This window comes from Lycium ferocissimum, unplaced genomic scaffold (assembly GCF_029784015.1).
Source record: "Lycium ferocissimum isolate CSIRO_LF1 unplaced genomic scaffold, AGI_CSIRO_Lferr_CH_V1 ctg6676, whole genome shotgun sequence".
Classification (NCBI taxonomy): Eukaryota; Viridiplantae; Streptophyta; class Magnoliopsida; order Solanales; family Solanaceae; genus Lycium; species Lycium ferocissimum.
The window spans coordinates 20,108-32,605 of NW_026726452.1; the positions used below are offsets into that span (position 1 = coordinate 20,108).

The following is a 12,498-nucleotide window of genomic DNA, read 5'->3' on the forward strand; positions in this document are numbered from 1 at the left end:
TAATGGTCCATTTTAAGACCCAATTAAATAAGTTAGAGATGACCGAAATGAGATGTGAATTATTTCAATCTTGTTGTCCCATAAAATAATAAAAGGAAAAGAGCGAAAGGAATACATATGAGGGAGTGAGGCATGACCAAAAATATAAGTCATTATGTTCAAAGCGAATTAATTGGGCAAACTAGAATTAAGGCAAGCATGATTTTATCCAAGATTGGTTTAAGCTCAACATTAGTCGGTAAAAGCGACCGTGCTAGAACCACGGGACTTGGGGAATGCCTAATACCTTCTCCCCGGTCAACAGAATTCCTTACTCGAACTTTTGTTTTCGCGCACCAAAGATAAAGAGTCATTTTCTTTTGATTAGGGATTCAATAAGGTGACTTGAAACACCAAAACTCAATTCCAAGTGGCGACTCTGTAATAAATAAATAATCCCTTCTCAAAATGTCACCTTAATTGGAAAAACCCTTTTAATCAAAAAACAAATAAATTTATTTTTATTTACGAAAAAAAAGAGGGGTGTGACAGATGGCGACTCCGCTGGGGAATAACCAGAATTCGAGCTTTGTATATTAACTTATGTTTGGCTTTTATTTATTTTTTTTTTTTTCTTGGATATTTTGTATATATGGGACTAATGTGCTCTATGCCTGCTTATTTACTGCTTTGATATTATTGAACTGCAATATATTTGTCTTCTCTCGCGCACCCCCTCTGAGTCCTCAATAATACATTTTTGCCACAAAAACGGAAATTGCGACTACGCACCCCACTTCTGCTGAGATAAAGCCAGTGGGCTCTTGGTCCCTGGTGAAGGATTTATAGTCACACATTTTTAGGATGGGGAGGACCCACAACAAAACCGGAAAGCGCTGCTACCGGTACATTGTCCCTCGCCCGACTCGAGTCGTCCGCTCGTTTTACAGCCAGTCTAGATACCTTTCTCCATTAGGTTTAACCTTAGTAGAACTGGAACACAGACATGGTATACCTAATAGGCCGCGCTTTGTTTGCATCACTTGCATTTGACCTAGTGGGGCTCGGCATAGGGGCCGAGTCCGTCTAAGACAGGCACCTGTTTCTCTTGACCAACATGTGCATCATATGTGCTATTTGCAATATTATTTGGAATGGTTGTTCATTGTTGATCGGCTTTTAGGATGATTAGTAAAACAAAGAAAGAGATCTATTATATACCCATTTTTTTTTTAAAACAACCAGAAAGAATCTTGACTTTTGTCTTTTCACAAAAAATTCGCAAAAAAAAAAAAAAGAGTTTTTTTTAAGTAAAATTAAAAAAAAAATTCTTTATTGTAGGAAGCCTCCCTCAGGTTCGGCCTACCCTTTTTAAAAAAAAAAAAATTATTATTGTACTTTAGTTTTCGCGTCTGGCCGATTTTGCCAAGATAACCCTAAAATCTTGCTACAAAAGCATATAAGGGTTGTTTTTGTGAAAAATAGCCACTTTTTACATTTTTTTTAACTTTTTTTTTTTTTTTTTTTTTTTTTGTGTGTGTTTAGGTCTTAATTCGAAGTCCTTTTTATTTTTCTAAATAGGCAAAAATGATACCCATGAGATGTGATAAGAGGCCAAGGGATGAAGCAGTTGAAGAAGTCAATGAACCCCCAGAGTTTATGATTGCAGACAAAACCCCACCGCTACTCCTGGCTTGGTGGAACGACATGGGTCATTATCTACAGACCCCGATATTTAAACATCTGGCATTTCTCACAGATATTATGAGAATCAGCCCTGACAGGGACCTAATTGAGGCTTTAATTCCGTTCTGGGACTCTTCAAACAACGTCTTCCGCTTTAGAGATTTTGAGTTGACTCCTACACTGGAAGAACTAGGTGGTTTCACGGGGTTAGGAAAGAACCTTCGTAACAAAACGCCTCTAGTTCCGAGAAATGTTAGTGGAAATAAATTTTTGGAGCAAATGCACCTTAACCACCCTCGTATGGCATGTTTGGACAATGGATGGGTTACTTTGGAATTCTTGTATGCGAGATATGGAAACAAACAAGGATTTCTACAATATGGAAAGTAATTAAAAAATGGGAATCACTACTTCACATGGGAAAAGCATAGGCAAGAAGCATTCATGGTAGCATTCCTGGGAACCATGGTTTTTCCTAGACGAGACAGAAAAATCGACATTCGTTTGTCTGGGATAGTCACGCCTATGATGAAGAGAGAAGATTCCACCATCTTACCAATGATCCTAGCGATATATATATCGTGCTTTGACCGAATGCGAGAGAGGGTGAAAAATATTTTGAAGGTTGTAACACTTTATTACAAGTGTGGTTTCTAGAGCACTTATACCGCCATCATTACCGGTCAAAATTCAAATCGATTGGAAGAGCAATATCTTAGATCATCTAGACAATGGTGGAGGAATTAAGGAAAAATTTGCCGAGAGGGCGTCAAGGCTTGGGCGAGTATCTTCGTGAGTTGACAAACTTCTCGCATTACTTGGAATTATCATTGGTTTCCTTGGCCGAGGTGATCTACATGTCTTCTTATCGGCCATTTTTTGTTCTAACGGGCCTCGAGAGGGTTTCAGCCGTATGCTCCACTTCGGGTTTTACGCCAGCTGGGTCGGAGGCAAATCGTACCTATTGTTGAGAACATGCAAAATTTTGTATGGGAGGTAAAATCAGAAGATCGGCGTCGAGAATCAGAAGCTAAAGAATTTGGGGCGGCCATCGGGTCCTAGGTTTGAGTACTATGATAGAGGATCGTGATCAAGGAGAGGTAGATCTCTTGTACTTTCACTGGTTTCATGATCAAGCTCCCCTCAAGGTTAGGCCTGAAGGGTCTGTAAAAGAGGCAAGAGACAAGGAGGCAGAGGTCGAGGTTAGAATCAAGCAAGCTCGGCTTGAAGTTGAAGAGAACTATCAGTCCACTCTACATGCTATCGATAAAGAACTAAAAACTGCCAGAGAGGATTTGGCCCAGATGGAGGTAGAGATGGATGCTAAAGTTAGGGCAGCCCAAAAAACGGCTGACAGGAAACATCGCTCTACAATTCAGACCTTATACGAGGATTTGGGCATTGTTAGAGAAGCCGTTGATGTGCTACAGAGGGAACTCGATAAGAAGGAAGATTTCTTTAATGCGGAGAAAGCGCGTTTTGAAGAGGAGAAAGCTCAATTCTTGGCCCTGCAAACTCGACAACAAGTTGAATTCGATAAAGAGAGAGTTCGGTTTGATGTAGAAAGGAACCAATTAATGAATGATCGAGCAAGGATCCGAAACCAGCTTGAATTGGCATTGAACAATGAGGGGTATAAGAGAGATAGCCAATACTCGCCGCAAAGAAGTCCAAGACCGGAGCGGAATTATCGAGATGTTAGAGAACATGTCCACAATTTAGCCGTTCATACTCGCTCAAAGTTGCACTGGACCGTCGGGGATGGATTATGAGCAATTTGCTAGAGAGGTACCTACCTTTGCACGCCACTTTGCGGTAGAACTGAAGCAAATATACCGCATGTTAGGGGGTCAGCCTGGGCCAGAAGCACCTTGAGCAGATATGCATTGGTTCACATAGAAGATCGCAGATTTCCGAAGATTGAAGTTTAGTTATAATTATTAGGAGTTTTAGTTCAGTAGTTATATTTTAAGACTGACTCTTTTCGAGTCTTTATTTTTAGCTTGTTTTGGATGTTCTAGTTTTGATTTAGTCTTTTTGAGTCTATGGCGCCTTTCTTTTTGGTTATTTTCCTTTACATCTTTGTATTGAAAAATACTAATTTGAAAGTCAATAAAAATATTTTTAGTTGATTCAAAAAATCCAAATTTGTTCTTTTTCATGAACTACGTAATGATCTGATTCATGTTTAACATGATACGTAGGCACCCCTTAATGGGTTCGATCAAAATACTTCAAAATCACCGGAAAAAAAAATAATAACAAAAAAAAAAAAAATCACGTAAAAGCCGGGATGAAACATGAAAGCCTTCTGATGCTCATATTAGATGGGAAATAATTTAGGTGCGTGGCATACAACGTGTGATTAATATCTTCAAAATGCTAAACCCTAACTTGTTTGTTCTCGTCTTAAATAATAAGGTGGTTGGTTTGTGGTTGAACTGGCTCCTCACGAATATAACACAAGGTCCAAAAGCAAGGGGATAATGGCCCATAAGGATGGAAACGAGTCAGACGGTGATGAGTCTCGAGGTCAGATGGTTCAACATGAATCAGCATCAGCAGAGGAAGTAAGGATGTTGAGACAACAAATGGCTGACATGTACCAGGCTTGGATGAATGGGCAAGCTCCACCATCTTCAATCCCTGGATTCCCGGATGTGACTATGTCAATTCCCATTGAAACCTGACAAGTGATCCACTTTTTCCTCCCGGATTTGGTCCACATGTTAACATATCCAACACTTCGGAACTTCCACCGTGCGCCCTCCAAATGCACCCTACGAAATAACCACTTTTCATCCCCACCGTACAAACTACTACAATCCCTCAACCAACATTGGTACGAAGTCCAATAATGAGCCTCCATCTAAAGGTCACCACGATCAATATTATTCTCCGAATTGACTTTTAAAGTCCCAGACTCGTATAACCCCTTTCAGCAGTATAGTTCCCCCGTCGAGATCGAGAAAACTGCTAAGAATGAGGGACAAGAAGAAATGGCTAGAAAAATGAAGAGTCTAGAGCAAAGTGTGAGGAATATGCAAGGATTAGGAGGTCCAAAAAGCGTCTCATTCAGAGATTTATGCATGTTCCCCAATGTTCATTTGCCCCTTGGTTTTAAGACTCCGAAGTTTGAGAAGTACGATGGTAACGGCGACCCCGTAGCACACTTGAAGAAGTATTGTAACTAACTAAGAGGGGGGGGAATAAGGAAGAATTACTCATGGCATATTTGGAGAAAGTCTAGTGGGAATTGCCTCAGAATGGTTCATCGATCAAGATATTTCTAATTGGCCTACGTGGGATGACATGGCAGGAGATTTTGTTCGACAATTTCAGTATAACATTGATATTGTGCCTGATCGCACTTCTCTCGCCAGTATGAAGAAAAAGCCTACCGAGAGTTTTAGAGAATATGCTATCAGGTGGAGGGAACAAGCTGCCAGGGTCAAACCGCCGATGAAGGAGTCGGAAATGATTGATGTTTTCCTCCAGGCACAAGAACCTGATTACTTCCACTATTTACTTTCCACGGTGGGAAAGACATTCGCAGAAGCAATTAAAGTTGGGGAAATGGTTGAAAATGGCATCAAGTCCGGCAAAATTGTGAGTCAGGTAGCACTCAAGGCTACCACCCAAGCAATTCAAAATGGGTCTGGTGGTTTTGGAAATCGAAAAAAAAAGAGGAAGAAGGATCCATGATGGCATCGGGGTCCGGTCGCTCAAAGGGGGACAAACCACCAAATCTTACGAGGACAATCCAACGACCTCAATATTTTTATCCGCATCGGGATCCCCACTACTCAATTGCTCCACCCCAATATACGGTTTTCAATACCCGTGCATATGCCCGACCTCCTCAACGCCAACAATGGAGGGCGCCGCTCCACAAGGCTTTCGTCCCCAACAACAAAATTTTCAAGCACCTTATAATCCACGTCCTAAGACCGATTATGTAAGGAGAACAAAGACAGAGGGAAAATTTCACCCCAATTGGAGAATCATACACAAGCCTGTTGAGGAAATTGATACAATTGGGTTTGATTGAACCTATCACGTCGTATAATGTCAACCCAAATGCAAGAGGTTTTGACCCCCTTTGTCAAGTGCGAGTATCATTCTAACGCTCAGGGTCATAGCACAGAAAATTGTTTTACTTTGAAGAGAGCCATTGAGAAGCTAATTGATGAGAAAGCAATTGTAATACATGACGAAGAGGCTCCGAATGTCACCAACAACCCACTTCCTGCTCACAACAATGCTCATGTTATTGGGATGATCTGTGACGATAAGGAATACAAGCAAACAGGCAAAACAATAATGGAAATTGACACCTTAAAAGAAGGGTTGGGTATGGCGACAAAGTCTGCACAAGAAGCACCGTTGTGTGTAAAAGGTGCAAGTTCTAATGCGAATCTCAAAGGCTCGGGGAAGTTGATATTGTATGTTCCTGGAGCCACAAAGAAAAAAGAGACATTAGTAACTGGACCAAAATTATATGTTCCTAGTGGTTTTCCCAGGTTTGGTCAAAACCAAAATGGTTTAGGAAAGATGACAGAACCAATTGTGATAAAGCACACGACACAAATTCCAGTGACAAACATGAAAACTGTCCCATGGAACTATAACAAAACCACTGTGACTTACAAGGGCAAGGAGATTGTTGAAGAAATAGATGAAACCGGTGGCTTAACGCGTTCTGGAAGGTGTTATGCTCCAGAGGAATTAAGGAGAGCCAAACAAGCCAGGGATAGCCAATTTTCGGTGAAAAAACCTATCACTGAAGAAGAAGCTGAAGAGTTCATGAAGAAGATGAAAGTTCAGGATTACTCTATTGTTGATCAGTTGAGAAAAACTCCTGCTCAGATTTCATTGCTATCTTTGCTCATACATTCTAAAGAGCACTGTCAAGCATTGATTAGAATTCTGAATGAGGCACATGTTTCGGACAAAACAACTGTAAGTCACCTGGAAAAGATGGCCAATAGAATATTTGAGGTGAATAGAATCACTTTCACCGACGATGAGTTGCCTGTGGAAGGAGCTGGACATAATAAGGCTTTGCATTTAACTGTCAAATGTGAAGAACATTATGTGAAAAGAGTCATGATTGACGGAGGCTCGGGTGTGGACATTTGCCCCCTTTCTACTTTGCAGAGTTTGAAAATTAGCACAGATAGAATTCGTACTAACAATGTGTGTGTTCGAGCTTTCGATGGCGCAAAAAGAGACACCATTGGTGAGATTGATCTTACTTTAAAAATTGGACCTGTTGATTTTGGGATCACATTCCAAGTTATAGACATGGACACTTCCTACAACTTGCTTTTAGGAAGGCCATGGATCCATGCGATTTAGCGGTGCCATCTACTTTACACCAAGTGGTCAAGTTTGAATATGAGAAACAAGAAATTATTGTTCATGGTGAAGATGATCTTTCAATATATAGAGACCCTTCTGTCCCATATGTCGAGGCCAAGGAAGGTTGTGAATCCCTCGTATTTCAGACCTTTGAAATAGTGGCAGCTGATCAGTTTATGGAAGGGAAGCCTATCTTAGAGCCTCGTCTATCCTCTACTTCAATCATGGTGGCTACACAAATGCTGCAAAATGGTTATGAGCCAGGAAAGGGTTTGGGGGTGTCATTGCAAGGAATTGTTGACCCTATCTCTCCATTTGGTAATCAAGATACTTTTGGTTTGGGTTTTAGGCCAACTAATGCTGACAGAAAATGGGCAAAAGAGCGAGAAAAATAAGGTTTGGAAATTGCCAAAGCCCGTTCCCCACATTGCCAAGTCCTTTACTAGGTCACGTTTTGAAGAGAGTAAAGACGTGTCTGTCCAAGATGACGTGGCCGAAATATGTCAAGGTCTCAAAGAAATGTTCTATGGAGTAAACATGGTTCAGATTGGTGAAGGCACTAGTCATGCAGATGTGCAACGTATTGGCCCAGAAGTCAAGCTCGCCAACTGGGAAGCTACTCCTCTCCCCACAAAGAAGGAGTCTTGGTAGTTTATTTTGTTGTTGTTTTTCTATATTTGGATTATTCTCTGGGTGGTAATCCAAATAGTTTAGTTTCTATGCTCTAATGTTAACCCTTCTATCCTTTCCAATTCAATAAAATGAAGTTCCAGTTTCTTAGTCAATTTTATCTTCTCCTTTTCCCTAATTTTGTTATTTAATTTTCATTTCAGTTTCGTTAACGCCGGCTTTAATAACATGACATGCATGCGGAATTCACGTCCAGATCTTAAAGAGCTGTCTAATCTTGAAATAATGAATCAAGAGGTTGATGAATATGATGAAGAAGAGGCTTTTGAAGAAATAAAGAGGGAACTGGATCAATTTGAGAATAAGCCTAAGCCTAATCTAAATGAAACCGAGGAAATTAATTTGGGAACTTCTGATGAAACTAGAAAAACAAAGATAAGCATTCATGCCGAACAAAAGACTAGAGATGACATAATCCAGGTTTTGTTTGAATATAAAGATGTGTTTGCTTGGTCTTATGATGACATGCGGGTTTGAGCGTTGATCGGTAGTGCACAAACTTCCTACATACCCCGATTTTCCACCAGTCCAACAAAAGCAGAGAAAATTTAAGAAAGAGGTGAGTGATAAGATTAAAGAGGAAATCATGAAGCAATTGAGTGCAAATGTGATCAGGGTCGTTCGATTTACTACATGGCTGGCAAATGTTGTTCCCGTACCAAAGAAGGATGGGAAAACCAGAGTTTGTGTTGACTATAGAGATTTGAACAAAGCCAGTCCAAAGGACAACTTTCCCTTGCCTAACATTCACATTCTTGTTGACAATTGTGCCAAACACGAGATTCAATCTTTTGTGGATTGTTATGCTGGGTATCACCAAATTTTGATGGATGAAGAGGATGCAGAAAAGACCGCCTTCACCACCCCATGGGGTACTTACTGTTATAGGGTCATGCCATTTGGTTTGAAGAACGCAGGGGCAACTTACATGAGAGCTATGACTACTATCTTGCATGACATGATGCATAAAGAAATTGAAGTATACGTCGATGATGTGATCATTAAGTCCAAAACTCAAGCTGACCATGTGCGTGATCTGAGAAAGTTCTTTGAAAGATTGTGGAAGTACAACCTCAAGCTCAATCCAGCCAAGTGTGCATTTGGAGTTCCATCTGGGAAACTTCTAGGGTTTATAGTTAGTCGGCGAGGAATTGAATTAGACCCCTCCAAGATAAAGGCCATTCGGGAATTACCGCCACCAAAGAACAGAACTGAAGTCATGAGTCTTCTTGGTAGGTTGAACTACATCAGTAGGTTCATCGCTCAGCTCACCACTACATGTGAGCCCATATTCAAGTTGTTAAAGAAGGATGCCGCTGTCAAGTGGACAGACGAGTGTCAAGAGGCTTTTGATAAAATTAAGGAATATTTATCTAACCCTCCAGTGCTTGTCCCGCCAGAACCGGGTAGGCCTTTGTTTTTGTATCTATCAGTGATGGATAATTCCTTTGGTTGCGTTCTAGGACAACATGATGCCACAGGAAAGAAGGAACAAGCGATCTATTATTTGAGCAAGAAGTTCACAAGTTATGAGGTAAAATACACATTTTTAGAAAGAACGTGTTGTGCTTTGACTTGGGTCGCCCAGAAACTGAAGCACTATCTTTCATCCTATACGACTCACCTCATATCTCGAATGGATCCTTTGAAGTATATCTTTCAGAAACCTATGCCGAGTGGAAGGTTAGCAAAGTGGCAGATTTTACTTACGGAGTTCGACATTGTCTATGTCACCCGCACCGCTATAAAAGCACAAGCATTGGCCGATCATTTGGCAGAAAACCCAGTTGACGATGAGTATGAGCCTTTGAATACTTACTTTCCTGACGAAGAGATTAATTCAGTTGAGGAAGAAGTTCGCAATGACAGTCACGTCTGGAAATTATACTTTGATGGAGCGGTCAACATTAAAGGTGTCGGGATTGGGGCAATTCTTATTTCACCAATGGGGCATCATTATCCCGCCACGGCACGACTTCGTTTCTTCTGTACCAATAATACAGCGGAATATGAAGCTTGCATAATGGGTTTAAACATGGCAATACATCTGGATGCACATGAATTAATAGTTTTTGGAGATTCTGACTTACTCATTCGGCAGGCTCAGGGTGAATGGGAAACTCGAGACATCAAGCTCATTCCGTACAAACAATGTTTGGAGGACCTCAGCAAAAGGTTTAAGTCAATTGAGTTCAGATATATTCCCAGATTTCACAATGAGTTGGCTGATGCTTTGGCCACTTTAGCCTCAATGCTTCCATATCCAGGCAATGCTTACATTAATCCATTGGAGATTCAGATTAAGGATCAACATGGTTATTGCAATACAATTGAAGTAGAGCCAGATGGTGAGCCATGGTATCACGATATCAAAAGATTCCTAAAAACACAACAATATCCAATACATGCCGATAGAGATCAAAAAAGAACTATTAGGCGACTTTCCAATGGTTTCTTTCTGAGTGGGGAGATCTTATACAAAAGGACCCCGGATTTGAATTTGTTGAGATGTGTGAATACTCAAGAAGCTGAAATGATCATGATTGAAGTGCACTCCGGAGTATGTGGCCCGCACATGAACGGTTATGTTCTAGCAAAGAAGATTCTTCGAGCAGGATACTATTGGCTTACCATGGAGCGAGATTGTTTTCGTTTTGTTCGCAAGTGTCATCAATGCCAAATTCACAGTGACCGGATTCATTCGCCCCCTTCGGAGTTGCACCCTATGTCTGCTCCTTGGCCTTTCGTAGCTTGGGGGTTAGATGTTATTGGGCCAATTGAGCCAAAAGCTTCTAATGGGCACAGATTCATTTTAGTTGCCATTGACTACTTCACCAAATGGGTAGAAGCTGTTACGTTCAAATCAGTCACCAAGAAAGCGGTGGTAGACTTTATTCACTCTAACATCATATGTCGTTTTGGTATACCAAAGACCATTATCACGGACAATGCAGCCAACCTTAATAGTCATCTCATCAAGGAGGTATGTGAGCAGTTTAAAATTGTGCATCACAACTCTACCCCTTATCGACCTAAAGCCAATGGAGCTGTTGAAGCTGCAAACAAAAACATCAAGAAGATCCTCAGGAAGATGATACAAGGATCCAGGCAATGGCAAGAGAAATTGCCTTTTGCTCTTTTAGGATACCGCACGACTATCCGCACGTCTGTTGGCGCAACTCCTTACTTATTGGTTTATGGGTGAGGCGGTCATACCAGCAGAAGTAGAGATCCCCTCTCTTCGAATCATTGTTGAAGCAGAGATTGATGACACTGAATGGGTCAAGTCTAGACTAGAACAATTATCGTTAATCGATGAAAAGCGGTTGACAGCAGTTTGTTTTGGCCAATTATACCAGCAAAGGATGGCTCGCGCTTACAACAAGAAGGTGCATCCAAGACATTTTGAGGTGGGCCAACTTGTTATGAAACGTATCCTTCCGCACCAAGAAGAAGCGAGGGGAAAATTCGCCCCAAACTGGCAGGGCCCTTATGTTATCAAACAGGTGTTGTCAAAGGGAGCTTTGCAGTTGTCCGATATAGAGGGAAAGGTGACTGACATAGCCGTTAACACAGACTCAGTCAAAAGATATTATGTTTAATATGTTTTCACTTCGACGCTATGGTACTTGGCATTTTCAGTTCGGGATGACGAAAGGCTATCGTTCTCACTATCCAAACACCGGTCACCCTTTTTTCTAGCCCCTTTGAGCTTTATTCACATTTTTTTTTTTTTTCCCCTCTTTGGAACTAATGCAGCGCAAAAAAAAATAAAAAATAAAAAAAATAATCAATCAAATGTGCTCATTGAACTACGTTCGACCTGATTCCTAAAAGGATACGTAGGCAGCCCTATTTCGGGGTTCGGTCCCACCATTCAAAAGAAAAAAAAAAAAATCATATTTCCGTTCGACCCGATTCAAAGATAAGACCTATTTCGGGATTCATCATTTTTTTCAAAAAAGCGGGACATTTTTTTTAATTTTTATTTCATAAAAAGGTTCCAAAGTTGTAATTCAATCTATGATTCTTTTTGCCTTTAAGACCTTCTAATCGATCTTTGAGAATGCCAAATCAGCGTGCCACGACTTTGGTACTGTACGCAACGCTTTATTTGAATGCAAAGGAGAAAATAAAACTGAGAGACTCACTAGTGAAAACCCTTATGGGCACTATAAGGCGATAATGAGTTCAAAAAAAAAAAAAAAAAAAAAAAAAAAAAAAAGAGGGTCTTATCGGTGAAAACCCTCAAGGGCACTATAAGATGATTGTAAGTGGGGAAAGGTCAGTTGGTAAAGACCCGCAAAGGGAACCATTGATCGAATGAGTTTCTTCTATTCCGGCATGAACACGATCTAGGTAGAAAGCTCGGTTTTGGATTGAAGGGTACTATATTTTGAGATTTAGACAGTTCAGACGGATCAAGCGTCCAGTCCAAAATGCATGTCATGATTCATTAAAGTCGGAATATACATCCAGATAAGTCTCTTCCCTCTTTCCCCGAAAGGGACACCTTTTTGTTTAAACATAACTCCTTTTATTTTTATTTTATATTTTATTTGTCATTTTCTTCTCCTTATCTCTAGTATGTCCTTTGAGTCCTTTTCGGTATAATCTTGTGTCAAGTTCAAGAGCAAAGAAAAGGCTGCAAAATTGACTATAGTTTCCTAGCGGTATAGAGCAAAGACTACTGGGCACGCACCGCATCGGCAACGGCATAAAGCCATTCGTGATCTATCCAGAAAAGTGAATTGCCCGAAAAAGCAAAGCATTATTTCG

The 12,498-nt window shown here is 40.6% G+C and overlaps 1 protein-coding gene across 1 annotated transcript; it reads left to right on the forward strand.

Annotated features, from left to right (window-relative positions):
• The first annotated feature begins 5,831 nt into the window (after positions 1 to 5,831).
• On the forward strand, positions 5,832 to 11,490 carry LOC132045434 (uncharacterized). The gene is given in 6 exon segments (XM_059436014.1): positions 5,832 to 7,021; positions 7,024 to 7,412; positions 7,414 to 7,676; positions 7,863 to 7,991; positions 8,124 to 8,186; positions 8,188 to 11,490. Coding segments are annotated over 6 exon segments (4,659 nt in total). The 5' UTR covers positions 5,832 to 5,943; the 3' UTR covers positions 10,925 to 11,490.
• Positions 11,491 to 12,498: the final 1,008 nt, after the last annotated feature.